This window comes from Pinus tabuliformis, chromosome 5_1 (genome assembly GCF_031772625.1).
Source record: "Pinus tabuliformis cultivar Carrire ecotype Pingquan chromosome 5_1, CPIR1, whole genome shotgun sequence".
NCBI lineage: Eukaryota > Viridiplantae > Streptophyta > Pinopsida > Pinales > Pinaceae > Pinus > Pinus tabuliformis.
The window spans coordinates 688242265-688264198 of NC_142305.1; the positions used below are offsets into that span (position 1 = coordinate 688242265).

General features: G+C 39.3%; 1 protein-coding gene across 2 annotated transcripts in view; it reads left to right on the top strand.

Annotated features, from left to right (window-relative positions):
- Positions 1-21934, top strand: part of EMB2654 (Tetratricopeptide repeat (TPR)-like superfamily protein) — a 487353-nt gene that overhangs the window by 272236 nt on the left and 193183 nt on the right. For both annotated transcript variants that reach the window (XM_089432755.1, XM_089432756.1), the window contains exon 7: positions 17664-17796. In XM_089432755.1, the coding sequence (XP_089288881.1) occupies positions 17664-17796 (133 nt within the window). The remainder of the gene's footprint in view (positions 1-17663; positions 17797-21934) is intronic.

The window sequence follows — 21934 nt, forward strand, 5'->3', positions numbered from 1 at the left end:
TGAGTGGTTCACCTTCTCCTGCGGATGCCCCCGCATACATCCTACCCATGTAATCTGAGACGCATGGGAAGTACCTCTCATTTGGCCAATGAGTTGGGAAAAGAGGATAGGGACCATATCGCTGCAGATGTACGCATTGTGTACTGTCGTACTCCCTATGTCTAGGATGGATGGTGTTCAACAACTTGATCAATGATCAAGTCTGATAAGGGTTCTACCCCTGGACTGACTTTTGTCAGTGGAGTGGTAAGGTCTTGTGACTCACTTGTTGACAAATCTAGGGCATTCAGAGTTACAAGATTTCTCTGCTTGATAATTGCTTGTGATACACTTTTACTTCTTAACTTATAGGCTTCCCTTTGTTAGGTTATTAATGTGTTCTTCTCATCAAGACAATTACCAATATGCACAATAAAAGACAAGTGACACAGTATGTAGGCTTCTCAGCTAGGGCCAAAACCTTTCACTTCTCGAGAGGAAAAATCTGATCAAAATACTTCTTCTAGATCTTCAATTGATATGTACCAAGACCATGACACAGACCCTTCACTCTAGTATCCTCCCAAGAACATTGTCACTAACCTTGATGCTTTGCCTCTTCCCTTCCTCGCCTTTATTCTTGATCTTGAACTGCTCTCCTCGACTCCTTTTAGAGAAAGTCGGTCTCTATCCTTCACAGTCCTTCCTCTTGACTTCCTCTAGAGAAACCCGGTCTCTAGGATATCATTGGCTTCCTCTAGAGAATCTCGATCTCTAGATCTATATCTCAGTCTCCTAGAAGAATCCTTCCTTCGCTACCCCAAGAGAAACTTCTCCTTCGTTTCCCCAGAAGAAACCTCCTCCTCGCTACCCCATAGGAATCTCTTCTTTGCTGCCCAGAAGAAACCTTCTTCTTCGCTGGTCCAGAAGAATGTCTTTCACTGCCCCAAAAGAAACTCTTCTTCGCTGCCCAAAAGAAATCTCCTTCTTCGCACTTCGGATTCACCTTTGCTTTTCACTTTTCCTTCACTGAATTCAAGTTGAGTTGCTTGATTGAAAAATGTAGGCTGAGTGTGCTTATATATACACCTCATACCATGTCCTTTAGGCCAACATGACTTCTTGAGGTTAGGCCGACTTCTTCTAGAGAGATCCTTCATCGTTGTAGGCTGTCTTGAAGAGGATAGATGACAAGTTCTTGGAGGATACTTTACATAGACAAGATTGACCTTTTACAAAGTGTAACATGACTTTGTTACATGACAATGACTCTCACATTTTATGATTAGATGGAAAATAAATCCTAAAGACTCTCAATGGGAGTCTTGATTCAAAAACAAAATCCCTTGCTCATGAAACCCATGAAGCAAGTCAATAAAATAATTTTATTTTTCTTATTTACATCTCATTACATAAAATCATATTTACATGTCATTATGAAGACTGAACCTAGTTACACTTTTCAACCCTCCCTCTTAACTAGGGAGGTATTCATAATGGTACTTGAACTTTCTGAATCTGAAGAATCTCTCATAAGAAGAATTCGGATTTGTAACTCATTTGTATAACATCATATTAACTAGCATTGTTACATATCAAGGCCTTGACTAACAACTCCATCTCTCCACAAGATCTAAGCTCAATGCTGGCGAGAACGATGATTTATAAACACACTCATCATTGTCTCTCTTGGAACATACCCCACCTAGGTTCTCTTAGGGTACGCTCCATGAGGACTATTCTTATCTTGGACTCCCTAGTCCTCAAAGATTATCGGTCCTCCATGACTACTCTTTCATGGGATGCCCTATCTCATCCCCAAAGAGTATCGGATGCCAAATGATTACGCAATCCTCCATTTTTTCTTCCCAGGTGAAGACCTGAACGACATGTCTTTCTCTCCTTTTCAAACCAGGAGGACATATTCCATTAAAGGAATGTGCTCATTGTTGATTTGGGGTAGCATCGGATGTGCTCTAGCCACATAAATTGGTGGAGAGGCTAAAGCACATGAGATCTCCAGTACCCAGAAATGGTTTCGGCAGATTCTAAACAGTTTGGGAGATATTAAAATAATTAATATTTTTAATAGTGTCCCTAAGTCTAAAATTAGGGAAAATAAAATATTAATGTGAATTAATATAAAACTGTGTTAGAAAGGTCCAAAAGTCATGGATCAAGCCAAAGTTAATCTTAGTCGTTGATTAGGGACATAAGCTTAGACGTTGAATTGTCAACGAGAAAAGTATAAAAGGAGGCTTGAGGGTCACTTGGAGAACACACTGAGTTGATCAAGAATTCGATTTTTTGGGGCAGTGATTGCTGAGGAAATCGAAGGAGTGATCAGAGTTGCAGCTAAGTGGCAGTGAATACAGAAGTAGAGAGGCAGAGAGGGTACCAAGGGCATCAGTGCAGAAGCTAAGAGAGAGGGACGCAGAGCCAGCTAGAGGCCACACAGATCCAGTCAGGGCACACGCAGAGGCAGCCAGGAGCTTTTGCAGTGCCAGAGAGAGCTAACATGGGTGACACAGAGGCTCTAAAGGCTGACGCAGGGCGAGTTGGGGTGATGCTGGGCTAGAGAGGCTGACGTAGTCCCTAGAGGCAGACGCTGGAGAATTCGTGGGGTAGATTCTAGGTTGCACGAAACGGGGAAATGGGTACGAGTTTCCGAAACGGGAATCGATACGAAACGCGACCTCCCCAAATTTTGGAAATGGAGAAACACGAATATATCTATATATATATATATATATATCTATATATATATATATATATATATAGTAGGACATTTAAGAAATATGTGCAATCATAAAGCATATATGATACATTCTAATTTATTAAATTATGATAATATTGTCAATTGTCAATGCATAAACTATAAGTCTCTAAATTTACATCACATTTACTCATGATGGATCACATAATGAAAATAGAAATATCCAAAATCAGCCACGAGAAATTTCTAATTTCTTGTCTTGTGCTTGATTGGGAGTCTCCTCCTACATAGTCGAACGACTTTAGTGCTCTTGATTAAATACAAGTTTCATACCCTAGTACCCTACATGCTCTTCATTATTGGGAGTCTCCCCTGCATAGAGGGCTTGGTTCTCTTGATTGAATACAAGTTCCATATCCTAGTACATGATAAAATCCAATGGAAACATTGCAATCCCCCCAATCCTGAAATCCTGAAAAACAGATAAGTCTGTTGGATTTTGAGTGAGATCTAAAATTCTACTTTCTGCATATGAAATCCAATGAGGGCGAAACCACTCTCAAACATTTTGAGTCATTTCATGGTAATGTTAAAAATTTAAGTAAAAGGATGAAAATGAAAAATAAAGGAGAATATCACTTTTACTTTAAGAATTTAACATTACCATGAACTGCATATCAACACTAGGGCAAAAAGTTCACTTTTATAACTTTAGACAGGCATCTAGAAGCAACTAGAAGTCACTAGGATAACCTAAAAATAAATTAGAAAACAAATTAAAAAAATAAAATAAAATAAAAACACAAGTAAAATGTTGAAACGTGAGTCGTACGGCCCTGAAACGTGGCAGTACAGCCTGAAACATGTTTCAGGGCCGTACCACACGCGTTTCAGGGTTTCGTACCCGTTTCCGTACAGAAACGCCCCCTTGACCTACGTTTCCTGCAACATAGGGCAGATTGGAGATGAGAGCTGTGGGATTGTTCATTCGGGGTTTTAGCCAGAATATCTGTCTCCGACTGAGAGGTACTATTGCCGAGATCATTCTCTGTTGGGTGAGCCAGTTTGGCACCCAGATTGTATTCTGAAACTACTTAATAATAAAACCCTCAGATAGCTGCACTGATTTTCCCGCATTGGGTTTTTCCGGGGACATTGGTCCAAAATCAACGGTGTCACTTATGTCCTTGTTTTTCCTTTAGTTGATGATTTGTAATGTGTTGAGCATGTACTTGTATTTATTTTCAGTATTTACATGGTAAATAACTTGTTAATTAAACAGAACAAGTAGGCAGAAATAAATCAGAAAGTACATGAAGGATTTCTAACAGTTAGACTTAGAAATTCCAACATGGTATCAGAGCGTGGTTGCAGATCACAGGATAACTGAGGGCATCAGTCGAGAAGAGCAGCAGCAGCAGAAATAGCTGTCCCGAGTGACAGAAGTTGTTCCTAGCGGAAAAGCAGCAACGAAGGGGTGACCCAGTGCCTGCATCTATCAGTTTGAGCTGGGAGGAGGATTAGCACAGTGGCAGAAGGGAGCAGACCTGACCTATGCAGTGCCCGATCATCTTTCTCTGTGACGAAGGATTGACGCCCATGGCCAGGAGGTGCGGATTTTATTGGTGTTGGGATTGTGCAGAGCCTAGAAGCTCTAAACTTCAGTTTGCTGAGGCATAGGAGGCTGTGGGTAAGTTGCAAAGTGAAGATGGTGGGGTACTGTGGTCAGAACAATACCTAACAGGGCAAGACCAAGGAGGAGGGAGTTGCTGTCGAGGATTTCTAGCCAAGAAATCCGGATCAGTGGTGCAACTGCACTAACGATCGGAGTGAGGGCATCTCGACATTGGTAGAGGGGTTTCTAGGAGGGAAATCGAGGCTCAGAGGGAGTCACACCGAGAACTTCTAGAAGGGAAGTAGAGGAGCAACGAAATGGCAGTGAACGGGGTAAGAGACCTGGAAAGACTGGACGGAGCCTTAAACTTCATAGTTTGGAAGGCCAGAATCTTGTCTGTGTTAGATAGGAATCGTCTCAAGCACTTTGCCTTGAAGACGATAGCGATCCCAGTTGACCTAGTTGAGAATGACAAGTACGAGGAGGCAATGGTGAGGGCCAAGAGCATCATCCTTGATGGGGTCAAGGACCATGTAGTACCACATATTGCCGAAAAGGAAATGGCAAATGTGATGTGGGAGGCCCTGACGAAATTGTATCAGCATACTTCCGTGCAGAGGAAGATGCTACTAGAAAACCAGCTGCGATCATACCAGATGCAGAAGGGAGAACATATCGACACCTTCCTCGGTCGATTGAAGGAGATTTGGGATCAGCTGACTTCCATAGGGGCCAGGCCAGATCAAGAATTGATGGTGAGGACGACCCTGAACGTAGTCTCAGAACACTAGGAGGTGTTTGTCTAGGGCATACTGGGAAGGTCGACCCTTCTAGATTGGGAGGAACTGTGGGCGTTTCTTCGTCAAGAAGAGATCAGAAGGCTGACTAAGGCGGGAAGCAGTGGCAGGGGGGTTAGAATCAAGGAGGAAGAGGAGGATGCTGCCCTAGCATCTGAGGGAAAGTAGGAGAAACAGAAGAAGGACCTCTCCAAGGTCAAATGCTTCCACTGTGGGGAATTGGGTCACTATGCGAGCCAGTGTCCAAGGAAGAAGAGCAAGGGAGAGGCTTTTGAGACCAAGACTGCGCGACCAAGGGTGGAGAAGGAAGTGGAGACAGATGATGACTGTGCCATGAGTGCTCACACGCCACTTGAGAGGAAGTGGGGAGACATCGAGCTGTAGTCAGATGGACTACAGGCGATGAGAGGTAGGATCCTCGAGGTACTTAGCCTCTTGGATTATACCTTTTGCTACAGGAGTCCCGAAGAGGAGTAGCAGTATTGGCGGATGTCAGTAGAGACAGATGCGGATGGAGCGACAGAGGGAGCTACAGTGCAGGATTCCTTGGACAGAGTGAGGCCACAGTGTGAGATGCATGAAGTTGTTGCAATAGCACAGAGGTCAGAGAAGGGGCACTTGTCAGCGATAGAGGGAGTTTCAGCATCATGGGTGTCTTTAGCCTGACAGAGATGTCAGAGTTGGGAGATCAGTTACTTACTTCTCAGTAACTGAGTTGCAGTGCAATAGTTAGCAGTGGCAGTGCTATGGGCAGCACGATGTAGCATGAAGAGGGGTTGTCATACGAATGCAGCAGTGGCAGTGGCAAGGCCATGGGCAACAGTACATGATGCATCAGTGCAAAGGATGTTGGGCAGCAGGCTTAACATCAACACAAGGACCGATGTTGGATGATCAGGGTGATGCTCAGTGAGGAGTATTACTAAAGCACAGTCCTCGCTAAGAGGGAGTGTTGATTTGGGGTAGCATCGGATGTGCTCTAGCCTCAAAAATTGGTGGAGAGGCTAAAGCACATGAGATCTCCAATACCCAGAAATGGTCTGGGCAGATTCTAAATAGTGTGGGAGATATTAAAATAATTAATATTTTTAATGGAGTCCCTAAGCCCAAGCTTAGGGAAAATAAAATATTAATGTGAATTAATATAAAACTGTGTTAGAAGGGTCCAAAAGTCATGGATCAAACCAAAGTTAATCTTAGCCATTGATTAGGGACATAATATTGGTCGTTGAATTGTCATCGAGAAAAGTATAAGAGGAGGCTTGAGGGTCACTTGGAGAACACATTGAGTTGATCAAGAATTCGATTTTCTGGGGCAGGGCTTGTTGAGGAAATTGAAGGAGTGATTAGAGTTGCAGCTGAGGGGCAGTGAATACAGAAGCAGAGAGGCAGAGAGGGTACTAGGGGCATCAACGCAGAAGCTAAGAGAGAGGGACATAGAGCTAGCTAGAGGCCACACAGAGCCAGTCAGGGCCCATTCAGAGGCATCAGGAGCTGCGCAGTGCGAGAGAGAGCCAGCGTGGGTGACGTAGAGGCTCTAGAGGTTGATGTAGGGTGAGTTGGGGTGACACTGGGCTGACGTTGGGCTAGAGAGGCTGATGCAGTCCCTAGAGACAGACGCTGGAGAATTCGTGGGGTAGATTGGAGCTGAGAGCTGTGGGATTGTTCATCTGAGGTTTTAGTTGAAATATTTGTCTCCGACTGAGAGGTACTACTGCCGAGATCATTCTCTGTTGGGTGAGCCAGTGTGGCACCCAGATTGTGTTCTGAACCTGCTTAATAATAAAACCCTCAGATAGTTGCACCGATTTTCCCGCATTGGGTTTTTCCAGGGACATTGGTCCAAAAACAACGATGTCACTTGTGTGCTTGTTTTTCCTTCAGTTGATGATCTGTAACGTGTTGAGCATGTACTTGTATTTATTTTCAGTATTTACATGGTAAATAACTTGTTAATTTAACAGAACAAGTAGGCAAAAATAAATCAGAAAGTACATGAAGTATTTCTAATAGTTAGACTTAAAAATTCCAACACTCATTCCTATCACAAAAGAATGTACCTAAGCTCTCTGCTTAGGAATTTTTCAATTTTCTTGCAAGTAAGAAACTTCTTTTCAGGCTCCCTTTTAACCGGGGACCTATTGCAACTTCTCATGTGGAGATCTTGAAACAACTAGCTGCTTGAAGAACTCCTTCCTTCAATGTCATGAATTTCTTCTTCGTTAAGGAGTCTTCATCTTTGGGAACTTCTACATAGGGCACAAATCATCCATCACTTTTATCCATGAGTTAGTCATGTCCTTAACTCATCAGAAAGTGATCCATTAGATTTTCCATCTGGATTTGCTTCATGTCATTCTGCTTTCATGCCATATTTTTCGGAAGGACATTACATCCTTCTATATGGTCTGCTTGGAAGTCATCCACAAATTTCCCTTTGGCAGTCCTACATAAGCCCATCCAGATATTAGTTCAAAAATAAATGAACACTTTAAATCAAAATTACCTTTGTGATGATCTTTCACCATGACATCTTCTGTAGGTATCAGCATCCTGCATGCAGATTGACACATCTCCCACTAATATCCATTGTCAAGGGTCTCTATCTTTTTCCGACTTCCATCAGAGTCTTCACATCCTTTCGGGAGATCTTCTAGTCAAATCTTCTTGGACTTTGGATGTTGAATGCCTTCTACCTTCATTGCATATTATCATGATCCCAATCGATGATGACCTTTGCTATTTCAATGAGGTTTCCAAAAGCTTCCATTCTTTGTAAATAGAATTTCTTTCAGACTTTATTTCTGCTACTCATGTCACGAGTTCTTACTTCTAATGCTTCTACCATGATGCTATTTTCTAATCAGATGCATCCTAACTTATATACATTGCTTCCTATATATAATTTACAAGTGAAAAGTACCTTTCAATGAAGAAGATCATCTCAGTCATAGTAGAGATCTTTTACTTCTTCATTCTTACATTTCTTTGACTTAGGCTCTTTCACTTCTTCAGTAATGTGGGCTTCTTCCCTATTCCTCTTGTCCTTACTACGTTTAGGACAATCTCTTCTATAGTGCCCAAGTTCTTGACATCCATAACATCTTTTCTTATCCATGTTCCTCCTTTTCTTTTGAGGATTTATTTTTTCCAAATTTCCCTCTCTCTTGTCATAGCAGTGTATGCTTGATTATGCTCATTGGCTCGACATCAACCTTTGCCTTCAGTCTGGTTTCTTCGATTTTACAGAGTGACCATAGATCTTGAAATGGAGTAGTCTCTTTCTTCCCATATAAGCTTGAAGTGAAGTTACCCCATTCTTCCGGTAGTGCATTTAGTACCACTGTGGTCATCTCCCTATCAGACATGGCTTCTCCTAGTTCTTGTAGTTGATCTCGAATTTTTGATATCCTCATGAAGTATGAGGCTATTCCATCTTCCTTGGATATCTTTAGTTTGTAGAGTTCTTTCCTTAATGAGATTACTTCTCCTGCAGTACTTACGAAAAAAAACTCTACCAATTTGTCATATATAGCTTTTGCAGTTTCCAACTTTGATACATATGGGATTAGAGAGTCTTTTATAGATTCTATAAGAATCCTTTGGGCTCTCACTTCTCCCTTCATGTATCTAGCATGTGCTTGAGTATCTTCCTTTGGAGGTTGGGTTACCGATCCCTTGATGTGATCCATGACCTCATTTTCAATAAGATTTAGGTCTGTCCTTTTCTTCCATGCAAGGAAATTTATAGCCCCAACCAATTTATTGCTTTCCTTGCAAAAATACATTTTGATATTATCAGATATAGTCGTAGACTTACTTGAGTGATTGATGAGGGAGAGCTTTATTCACGATCCTTTTTGAATGTCCTAGTCTTCCTTCTCTCTTGAAGAGCTTCCACTCTTTTCATGATGTATAAGTGATGATCTTTGAAGTGCTTCTAGGGCTTCGATCTTTCTTCCTACTACTTTCTTGAAGATAATTTCAAGACTCTTGCTTGGAGTATTCTTCGATCTAGGGATTTGGTAGATCTTGATTGCTTGATCCTTCTTTGAAGTTCAATTCTTTTGTGTCCACTTGCTTTGAATGCCCCTTCTTGTTTTCAACACCTAAGCTTTGATACCATGTTGAGAAATCTAGCGCATTCAGAGTTACAATATTTCTCTGCTTGATAATTGCTTGTGATATACTTTTACTTCTTAACTTATAGTCTTCTTTTTGTTAGCTTATCAATTGTTCTTCTCATGAAGACAATTACCAATATGCATAATAAAAGACAAGTGACACAGTATGTAGGCTTCTCAGCCAGGGCCAAAACCTCTCACTTCTCAAGAGGAAAACTCGATCAAAATTCTTCTTCTAGATCTTCAATTGATAAGTACCAATACCATGACACAAACCTTTGACTCTAATATTCTCCCAAGAACCTTGTCACTAACCTTGATGCTCTGCCTCTTCCCTTCCTTGCCTTTCTTCTTAATCTTGAATTGCTCTCCTCGGCTCCTTCTAGAGAAACTCGTTCTCTATCCTTCACACTCCTTCCTAGACTTCCTCTAGAGAAACTCAGTCTCTAGGATATCACTGGCTTCCTCTAGAGAATCTTGGTCTCTAGATCTATATCTCGGTCTCCTAGAAGAATCCTTCCTTTGCTGCCCTAGGAGAAACTTCTCCTTCATTGCCCCAGAAGAAACCTCCTCTTCGCTGCCCAAGAAGAATCTCTTCTTCCCTGCCCAGAAGAAACCTCCTTCTTCGTTGGTCCAGAAGAATGTCTTTTGCTGCCCTAGAAGAAACTCTTCTTCACTGCTTAGAAGAAATCTCCTTCTTCGCACTTCTGCTTCACCTTTGCTCCACAATTTTCCTTCACCGAATTCAAGTTGAGTTGCTTGATCGAAAAATGTAGACTGAGTGTGCTTATATATACACCTCATACCATGTCCTTTAGGCCGACATGACTGCTGGAGGTTAGGCCGACTTATTCTAGAGAGTTCCTTCATCGTTGTAGGCTGACTTGAAGAGGATAGATGACAAGTTCTTGGAGGATACTTTACATAGACAAGATTGACCTTTCACAAAGTGTAACATGACTTTATTACATGACAATGACCGTCAAATTTTATGACTAGATGAAAAATAAATCCTTAAGACTCTCAATGGGAGTCTTGACACAAAAGCAAAATCCCTTGCTCATGAAACCCATGAAGCAAGTCAATAAAATAATTTTATTTTTCTTATTTACATCTCATTACATAAAATCATATTTACATGTCATTATGAACACTGAACCTAGTAACACTTTTCAATATCACTCTCGATCGATTCTTCTTCATTATCTATATCGATGTTCAACAGAGTAGAGACAAGATACAGAGATGGTACATGACGACAGGATGGCATGATGATCGATGATGATGGATGGATTGGCAGGTTGAATTCTCCCTAATTGAGAGGGAGTGTTAAAATTGGCAGCTATTGGACAACTCTTATCTCACATGTGTGGCTGGAAAGGAGGATGAATTTCTGGGCAGATTACAGAGTCGAAATTTCAAAGCTATTGCAGGGTTTGACCAACATTGACCAGCACTTTGACTCATCCTTTGACTGCGATTTTTTTCTGGGAAAATTTCATTTTTGGCAGGCCATACTGTTTGGCACAGAAATCAAGAATTTCTGGGCACTTTGACTTGCGTTGAATGTAGAGTTGATTTCAGGTTGACCGGGTTTCACTGCTGTTTGGATGACTGTTTTGGGCTGACTTTGACTAGCTAAAGAGGCTGAGTTTGACCACCTTTGACCGAGCTTCGAAGGGGATGTTTTGCTGCTGTGTTGACCATCTTTGACTTTCTGGTTAGGGTTGAATATGACCGCTGATTTGACAGGGCTGTTTTGACTTTGATTTGGCAAGTGAATTTTGACTTTTTGTACTCTCTCTCTCTCTTTGTTGAACATTTGATATAATAATAAGAAGAATTGATCAAAGGGTTTTCCCCATCTTGGGGTTTTTCCTTGGCATCCACCAAATCTAGTGTCCTCTTATGTTGGCTTGTCTTCTACATTTTGTTATTCATGTTCTATCTACAATTGCTGTCAATGTGATTGCTATTGGAAAACTAAATTGGAAATTGTCATTGGGCTGCTAAAGGAACATTGGAGTAATTGTGCTAAGCATAGAACATACCATTGTTAACTAAAATTAACACATGTAGTGCTCAAGAATTGGGTGATGGCTAATGAGCCATGTAGAGATCATGTTAGGCTTTTGCCCACACGCTAATCAATGTCTCGACCATCTTTTGCATTTTGATTTTTCTTTTTCTTTTATTCTGGCCATCTTATGATTTTATCTTTCTTTTAGTTGTGTCAACCTCCAAGGAAAAGTTTCCGGCCTTGAGTCAAGGATGTGGATGTGAGGGTGCCAATCCCAATGAACCAATGACAGTAGACCCAATGGATGGATGTGAAATCAAGGGAATGGTGAAGAGTGGTAAGTATGGATTGGCCATGGACACACTACTTCAATCGAAGTTTCCCAAGTCCTCTTATAACCCCCAGGCCTCAGAGGAGGTCCAATTGGACTAGGGCCAAAGACTAACCCCCTTGGTAAGGTGAGAGAACAAGTTTACATTAAAGATCAGTCAATCATCCAAATCACCCCTTTATCCATATTAGAATGCCCAAAACATTAAATAAAAACACTTGATTGCAAAATGGTTAAAGTACCTGCCGAGTGGTAACCCACCTTCTTTCAAGAGGAATGCCGGATGGTGAGGGGTGCCTGACCAGTGCAAATGGCATATAAATGTGGCATATTATCATGTACGTATCAATATGTAGGGCTGCTGGCTGGCTGGCTGTCCAATATAGGAGAAACTTTTTTCCTATTGGGTTACTGACTTTTGGTGGGTAACATGGACCACTGAGCAGAGAAGGGGATCCGATTTTTTGTGTAGGTTGATGGGGAAGAAGGGTGTGCATTGGGAATTGCTGTAGGTCTGATTAATGGCCATGGGCTTGGGAATTGTGCTGTGAAGAGAGAACTTAGAGTCAGCTATGGGGAGAGTGTGCCCCTTGTGAATTCATAGCCTCAGCTTGGGGGTGGCCTTTGCTGCAGAGAGAACTGGTGTAGCAGAGAATCTATGGTTGTGTGGAACATTCTTCTTCTATAGTCAGTGGACAATTTTCAGACAGATAAATATTATAGATTTTATTACTGATCTACTAAAGTTTAATGCTGTATATGAGAATTATGTACTTATATTCCTGAAGATAAAAGGCTGGAAGTTCTTAGAAGGGCATTCCTGGCCATTGGTATATATTCGTAGCTGTTACAGCCATATAATGTAATGGAGAGGGAATAATTCTGCCTCTGTTATGTAATTTAATTTTCTGGCCATGTCAGTTTGTTTTAAATGGCCTCATGGGTCTTGGAGAAGAGGCCAGAGTCATGAAGGAAATATAATTACTCTTTTGGGAAAGTGTTGGTTATGTGTATTGTTATAATTTCCAGTATAAGCTGATCATTCCATGGGTATTGAATTAATTTTATATGCTGATACGGCTGATCATTCTCATGGGTATTGAATTAATTTTATATGCTGATACGGCTGATCATTCTCATGGGTATTGAATTAATTTGTTGTGGGCATTGTTTTTGCCTTTGTTGAGTTTTATATGCCTATCAGTTCCATCTAAAAATGTTGATGTAAGCTTAATTAGATGGCTGGTTGCATTACAAGATCTTATGAAAGATGGAGGATTTGGCACTAGACTCATGCTTATTTGGTTAAGCTTTGGTCTGAAGGATGGTGGAAGGGAACCCCTTCATGAGTTTGTTTAACTAGGTCTCTTGTTCTTATGTAGTTATATAAACTAAACTCTTTGCCTTAAATCCCAAGCTACAACTTTGATTTTACAGTGCATTTGAAATTCTTACAATCCCACTAGTTACACATTAGATATTACTAACTGAGGAAATGTACACCCCACATTTAGCTGAAACCATATAGCCTAGCAAAAGACACAATTCTTGTAGATTACAGTAATGAGATCTCAAGCTCACTGAATAAGAACATGGTTATATTGGTTGAAGAAAAACACGTGTTGTTGGAAATACTGAGAAGGGGGGGGGGTGAATCAATATTTCTTTTCAATTGTTATTTTTACCAATTAGATCACTTATAATTAGAACACAAAATGAACAATAAGAATAAATACTTTTATTAATGAGGAATAATGAGGACTTCAATCCTCTTCTTTATAATAATCAAGTACAATATAGTGTAGGGCTCCAACCCTAGATGAAGAGACCAATCTTCCAGGGTCCAAACTGTATTTTGCCAACCACCGACTTGGACTTCACGAGGCTCCAACCTCTAGGGCTCCAACCCTATCTTCTCAAGGCTCCAACCTTGTCATTTTGAGGCACCAACACCTAGGGCTCCAACCCTATCTTTGGTACAGGTTTCTTGAGGACTCCTATCCTCTATGGCTCCAACCCTATGCTTCAATTCATCAAGATAAGTTCAGTGATTCTTTATGGCTCCCAATATCTTCTGCAACGAGCACTGACAATATCTTCATCTTCAACACTGCCCTCAAACAATCTCTAAGGCACTTAGCTCATCAATGACAACTTTGTCTTCTCATGAAGGTGTCACTACAGCTCTTCATAGTACCCAAACAAAGATCTCCAAGGTCACCTCATGACGACTTCGTGGTCTCCAATAATGTCTTCACTTTGTCTTCAATAACCCTTCAATACTTCCTCAAAATATCTTCAATCCAAAGTTGTCTTCAAAATGGTCTCCAACAAGTTGCTTCAGGTCTACTAAGAAGTCTTTCAACAAGCTGCTTCAGTATACAATGAGGTCTTCCAACAAGCTGCTTTAGATCTGCGCAAAAGTCTTCAAAAGTCTACCCCAATATAAGGATTACCAAGAGCAGCTTAAAGGTACTCTTCAAAAACTTTTCTCCAAAGGTCTTCTATTCTGATATATTTTGCTCCAAAGGTGCCTTCAAATCTATCTCAAGAAATCTTCAAAGTGTCTTTAATATGCTGCCCCAAGAGTTCTCCAAGAGTTCCAAATTACACTGCCCAAGGCTCCAATTACTTCACTGTCCAGAACTTTAATTACTTCACTGTTCAACACTTGCTCCAAACGATGTCTGTAATTTGCTTCAGAGATATCAATGGGCTGCTTCCAAGTCTGCTCCTTAATACTTCAGCACCTAATCCGAGCTCAAAACTAAGCCTCTCAAGTGACTGTAACAATTCCGAGGATATAATGTATAACAGTATAAGTCTTCACAGGTTCGAAGGATAGTTGTTTGAGCTGCTACAGGTGAACAGACTTCAAGTAATAGTCCACTGCTATCACAGATTCGAGCCTTAAATGAGCTCCTACAGGTGGCAATGTAATCTGAGGTATGGTGTAATTCTCCACATATTTGCTGAGATATGTTAAAGACAATTCTCTGTGCCAAAAACCAAACTGTTATAGGTGACTGTCCCTCCTTATTAGACTGAGTCTCTGAAATAGATTACTAAGTCCAGACCCTTCACAAGTTTGTTACTGGTCCGAGCTATAAAGTTGCTGTAGCTCTGAAATACGAGGTATAGTGCAATTCTTCCACAGTCAAGACTGTTCTCTGTGCCAAAGACCGAATTGTAATAGATGACTGTCCTCAAAACCTTTAATAGAATTTGCCCAAAACAGATATATCAAGTCTTTCTCACCCTCCTTCCTGCATTTTGCCTTCTCTCTGAATTCATTTTGCCTTCTCTCTGAATTCTTGTGATCTTCACCGAAAAATTGTGCTTAGAATGAGGAGTTTGTACACCTATTTATACACATTTTGAGTTATAATGAACAGTCACGTCTATTGGAGGAGAAGCCGACATGTACAGGTAGGCTTAGGTCGGCTAGCATCAAAGAATATAATATTTTAACTTAAAAAATCATTTTCTCTCAATCTAGGAGTTAGAGGGCGTGCAATAGCTCGTTGGAAAGAGGAAAATGTCCTCTACAAGCTGGTGTCAATTTCATCCTTAAGTGAGGTCATTTTTCCATCAAGAAAATTGTATTTTGTGAACTGTCATCATTATTTTAGGATTTTATGCTTTGGACAGTGCTAGGGTTCTTTCTTCATAGACCTAGGCCTTCAAATTTATGCGGGGTCCTTCACATGTGTTCTTCATTAGGATTAGGGCTTCTGGCATCATGAGCATCATTCAATAAGGCTAGGGTGCCTTTTCAATATGTCTTCATGGGCATCTTTAATCAAGGCTAAGGCTTAGGGCATCCTATTTGCCAATCATTTATCCATGCATTATTAGATCATTCAAGATAGATCATGGGCATCTAGGGCTTCATTGTTCATCATTAGATCATGCATTATTAGATCATTCAAGATAGGGATATAAATGTAGTTTGTCATCATGATTCAATCTTCATGCTTAGGGGTCCCTTTTAGGTTTTGCATAATGAGGCTAGGGCAACATCTCAAAAGGTAATGCATCACAAGAATATTTGCCATCTCCAACAATGCCATATTGACATCAATGACAATTTTGACCAACACATGTTCACATAAAGAATATACATAGTATGATATAACAAAATACCCAGTGGAAGGGGAGGGATATTAGGCAATAAAGCTACCTGGTACTTTTAAGAAGGCATAGAAGCATATTACTAACTTTTGAACAAACATAGAAGCAAGAGAGAAATCGCTCCTTTAAAACTGGAATCATGTGAGGAAACTCATCTAAATACGTTTAGTTAAACTAAATGACGAGTTGCATCCTACATGAAATGCATTGACCTTGATTCGTCACTTGTGGGTATTGATACAATGCTTATAACAAACTTATTTAGTGCGTGACATTTCTGTCAGTGGCAACTAGACGAGAAGGACAGCTGAAGCTATCTTATTCTTTTCTGTTATGTTTTGATATGGAATTTTCTTGCTTCCCATCTTCCCAAGTCTCTCTTTGGTGTCATATTTGGCAGAGTCTATCTTGCATTGCCATTGGGGCAGTGTTTCACATGCTATGAACTTTAATTGGATTCCCGCGCCCCCAGGGCGAGTTCTATTACAAAGCTCTTTAAGTATATAGCACTAGGTGATCCTGTTCTCTGTTTAGTACCTAATGGATAGAAGAACAAAAGAAAAGGAATATATAATTTCCACAGATGACCAAAAATTCATTTTAATATTAATATTGAATAAATTAAATAATCCTATCAACTTATATATAACTCTAAACATCAAGAACAAAAACTATAATGAATTTAAGTATAAAATAAAACAATAACAAGCATAACATAATTATTCATAAATAAATTAATAAATAAAAATAAAAATAAAAACAAAAATAAATAACAAGTAACAAATATATATATTAAACTACATTAATTAAAAAAAATAAATAAAAAATAAATTCAATTACATAGTTAAATATTAAAATAATAATAATAATAATAATAATAATAATATATATATATATATATATATATATATATATAGAATATAGATATATAATTTCCACAGATGACCAAAAATTCATTTTAATATTAATATTGAATAAATTAAATATTCCTATCAACTTATATATAACTCTAAACATCAAGAACAAAAACTATAATGAATTTAAGTATAAAATAAAACAATAACAAACATAACATAATTATTCATAAATAAATTAATAAATAAAAATAAAAATAAAAACAAAAATAAATAATAAGTAATAAATATATATATTAAACTACATTAATTAAAAAAATAAATAAAAAATAAATTCAATTACATAGTTAAATATTAAAATAATAATAATAATAATAATAAAATAAAATAATATATATATATATATATATATAATTAATTACAAAATAAGTCTGGCAAAGTCGGCTTGTCCCTATGCATCCCTCATCCCTATTTTTTCAAATCCTAGGAGATCTGTCCTACACAATTGCTGATCTATCCTGATGATGAGCCATGGTGGAGGACTCAAAACGTCAATTCAATCAAATCATGGATGCGAGAACTCCGGAAGAAAACAACACACAAAGCACTAATCGCAGAAGCCTCAAAACATCAATCATAAGAATTATGTTTTTCAGATTTGACTACGGTTGTTTGAGACTAGAGGCTATATAGAACTGGATTAGGTGCCATACTGTGGTTGAAAAACAGCCAGAAATTCAAGTGTAAGTGGGATTACATTCCTAGCACACATGTGGCAACCATGGATAAAGGTGCCCCAAATTGGTAGTTGTCTTGTAGAAGTTTGCCTCTAAGATTTCACATAGAGATACTATTGTGCTATTGTACTCTAATTTTCTAAATATTGCACTTAAAACTTGCACATGCATCCTTAAATACTGTAATCTTTACTCTTATTGTGGAAGATTCTATTGGATATTTGAGTTGTGTCGCTCTTGCCTAATATTTTGTGATTGTCTCAACAAGGTTCTTTCTTTTTATTCTAAAACTTATAGCTGATTCCAATTTATGTAAATGTGGACCATAATTTGAACACCTAGTATTTCTTGAACAGGTTGCGAGATTGGAAAACAACAACTAAAATGATGAAAGAGATGGAGCCATCATTACCTAACTTATCAATTGGACTTTTAAATCATGTTCTCCGTTCAATTGGAAAGAGTGGAAAAGTGGAAGGGATGATGAAGGTACATTATACGATCATTACTGCTTTCATCATCTTAGTAGTGGTAATTGCTGTATACTATTACATATTATTTTAGAGAATCATGGTCAATATAATTTTCTATAAATTCTTATTCTAGTAAACATTCTTAGTTAAATGGTTAATCTAGTTTGGGATAAATCTTATAATTATTTGATCTACGACTATGATATTTAACCCGTTGAGAAACTGTTAGATCTGAAATAGGTTATAATTTAGGAGAAGGTTATTAGATATTATAAGTTGAATGGGTTGAATAGTTGCAGTTAGGCAGTTCTGAGCAGCAGTACATTCATCTGTCCAGAAATCTCTTTATTTATCTCTATATTTGTGTGTATGTTGACATACACCAAGTGTAGGAGTTGAAGTTGGTTCTATCAATAATCCTTTTGTATTCCATTTACTCAGTCATTTTAAACGAATTGTGATTTTTTCATCGAATTATTTTTATTCTAAATCCAAATGGATCATTAGGATATGGGACACATGAATTGAAACGAGTCCTGCACACAGCAAAATGCTATTTATTAGTATATGAATACTCTATAATGGAATATTTCCTTCATTGTTTAAACTTGTTGTTTTCTTGCCACATGAACCATCAAGTCTTCCCTTACATGTATTACAGCCTTAGTTTCACCATTTGTTCTAGTGATATCATCACTATTGAAACTTAGTTGATTGCAAATTTGGAAGTCTTCCAAAGGTGACCCATAAAGTTGCTATATCTATAACTAGAAATGACTTTGCCTTCCCATACTTGTTAAGTATTATTATAACCATGATATTTGCAATATGCATCATTAGATTAGTAACAAATCTTGTCATCTAGCTAAAATGATCAGCAATCCCAAAAATCCAATCATGTTGCTTTGTATCCTAGTAGGAGAAGTGAATAGATCTATATTGATATCCCCCCACTTTCCATTTGGATCTAACGAAGGCATAAGCAATCTTCTTGCTGTATCACTTCCAACATTGTTGGCATCAGATTGTTCATAAGTCTTAATGTAGTTTGCCATTTCTTTCGCTATGTTTTTCTGTTAAATGTACTTCACAACAATTTTGCATGATTTATTTGTTCTAATATGGATTGCAAACGAATTGTTACCCACCCAAGTGGGTAACCCCAAGGAGATTGTTTTTCTCCTATTGGTTCAGCTTGCCAGTGAACAACCCTATGATGATAATTACTTGTGAATTATTGGCTTCTTTTACTTCTTTATTATATTATCTTTCATCAAGCAATTACAAAATTATATGTGTATGAAGATAATGAGAACAAGAGACACAAGATGTAGGCACCCAGCCAGGGAAAAACCCCTATCTAGAGGAAAGTCCAGTCAAACTTCTTCCTTTAGTAGTTTTCACAAGAAAAGACTAGATAATCCAAGACTCTTTGACCTAGATACAAACTACCTCCAATCACCAAGTCAACCCTTCCTTCCAGCAACTTCGATTTAGATCTTCGACCCTGCAGCAGTAGACCTTTGACCTATCCAGCAACAGAGCTTCGACCTATGTAGCAGCAGAACATCAACCCCAACAACTCCATAACTTCAACCTACCCAGCGACAGATCTTTGACCCCAACAACAACACAGTAACTTCGTACGAAAGAGAGATAGAGATAGCCCAAAAACTTCGACTTGTTCTTCTCCAACTTTGCACTTTTCTGCACTTCCTTCTTGTGTACCGAACTTGTTGAGTTGGTGAGAAAATGGATCGAACTACACTTGTATATATAGCCTCTTCTGTGGGTCGACTTGTCCTCATGTAGGCCGACTTCATCAGACAAATGCCGACTTGGTGTGGAGGTGACAAATTACATATTTGACTCAATAATAATTCTTTTTACATGATTCAAAAGCCCAAGAAGGGTCTCATTAAATGGACAATGACTCTAACGATTCAATATAAAACCTAGAAGGCCTCAATGGGTACTTTGACCTATAAAATGATGATCCAAGCATGGAACCCATGCTTTAATAAGTCATTGCAATAATAATAATTTTTTTTTCATTCTTTGATAAATACATTTCATAATGACTCAAATACAAATATGAAGAACGAACCTAGTTACATTCTTCAACATGATGATCCTCAGATAGCTAGCCTCAACAACCTTCCATCGATGCTTCGATCAGTGTTTTATTTCATCTAGTTTACACATCATATGAAGGTGGGTCATCTATAATAAGGTACATTAACTGTGAAAATTCTATCACTGCAACGATTGATTTACTTTTCCTACTTATTTCACCATAAGTTATTCATGAAATTACTTCTATAAACATTAAAATTGCAGATATCACACCGTAATACAGAAACAAACATATGCACAAGAATCAACACATTGACACAGTTATTTTGGACTAATGTCCCCAGAAAAACCCAATGTGGGAAAACTGGTGCAACAAGGGAGGATTTTATTATTCAGCAATTTTCTAGTACAACAGGGTGCCAAACTGGCTTACCCACGGATAGACAAATTTTCCAACACTTCTTCTGAACCCAGTGTTAGCCCTACTGACCTCTGCGTGACTTGAAACCCTTTGTGTCAGCCTGTTGAGACTCTACGCAACCTCTCTGGCCTTCTGCATCACTCCTACAGCCTTTGCGTGGATGACGTAGGCCTTGCTGGCTTTGCACAGTCTTTGTTGCCTCTACGTGGCTTCCTCTGGCCCTGCGTCTGCGTTTTCTGCCTCTGTGCTGATCTCTTGTATCTTTGTTCCGTACTTGCTGCCTCCTGACTACTCTCCAAACCACTGGTTCAATTTCTTAGCTAACCCCGCTCCAGAAATTGAACTGACTGGTCTCCCTCAGTGTGTTCTCCAAGTGACCCTCAAGCCTCCTCTTCTACGTTTCTCGTTGACAAATCAACGGCCGAGATTAAGTCCCTAATCAACGGCTAAGATTAGCTCTGGCTTAATCCATGACTTTTGGACCATTCTAACACAGTTTTATATTAATACACATTAAAAATATTAATTATTTTAATATCTCCTAAACTGTTTAGAATCTGCCCAAACCCTTTCTAGGTATTGGAGATCTCATGTGCTTTAGCCTTTCCACCAATTTTCGTGGCTAGAGCACATTCGATGCTACCCCAAATCAACACTCCCTCTTAGCGAAGACTGTGCTCTAGTAATACTCCTCATTGAGTATCACCCTGGTCATCCGACATCGGTCCCTGTGCTAATGTTAAGCCTCCCTTCCCAACATTCTCTGCATTGCTGCATCCTGTACTGCTACCCATGACTCTTCTACTGCCACTGCTGCATTTGTACGACAACTCCCTCTGCATCTGTGCTACTGTTGGTCCTTTCTCCCAACACTGCATCCGCACTGCAACTCCCTCTGCATCTGTGCTGCTGCTGGTCCTTTCTCCCAACACTGCATCTGCACTGCAACTCCCTCTTCATTCGTGCTGCTAACACACTCATTTCTACTTCTGAAAGGGGTTCTTTACCATCCCCATCTTTTCCCTGAAGTAGTCAAATTTTGACTTTCCAAGGGCCTTGGTGAGGATATCTACCACCTGTTCTCCTGTAGGAGTGTAGCTCAACTGTACAGCTCCTCGTTGGATATAGTCTCTGACAAAGTGACACTGGATATCAATATGCTTCGACCTATCATGAAACACTGGATTCTCAGAGAGTTTGATGCAACTCTGATTATCACACATGATCCTAGTCGCCTCCATATTTCTTCTGAATAGGTTCACCAACAGTTTTCTAAGCCATATGGCCTCACATGAAGCTGTGCTTGCTGCCATATATTCTGCCTCATATGAGCTCAGAGCCACGAACTTCTGTTACCTACTGCACCAGGAGGTCATTCTTGATCCAATTTTGAAACAATACCTAGAGGTACTTTTCTGATCCACTGAACTTCCTGCCCAATCCACATCAGTAAATCCACTCAACTTGATATCCTTCCCCTTGGTGTATAAGAGCCCATAATCAATTGTTCCCTATAAATACTTGAGAACGTGTTTGGCTGCTGCCCAGTGTGCCCTCTTTGGTTCCACCATGAACTGACTAAGGGTGTTGACAGCGTAGCAAATATTTGGCCTGGTATTGACCAGATACATCAGGGACCCTATGAGCTATCGGTATA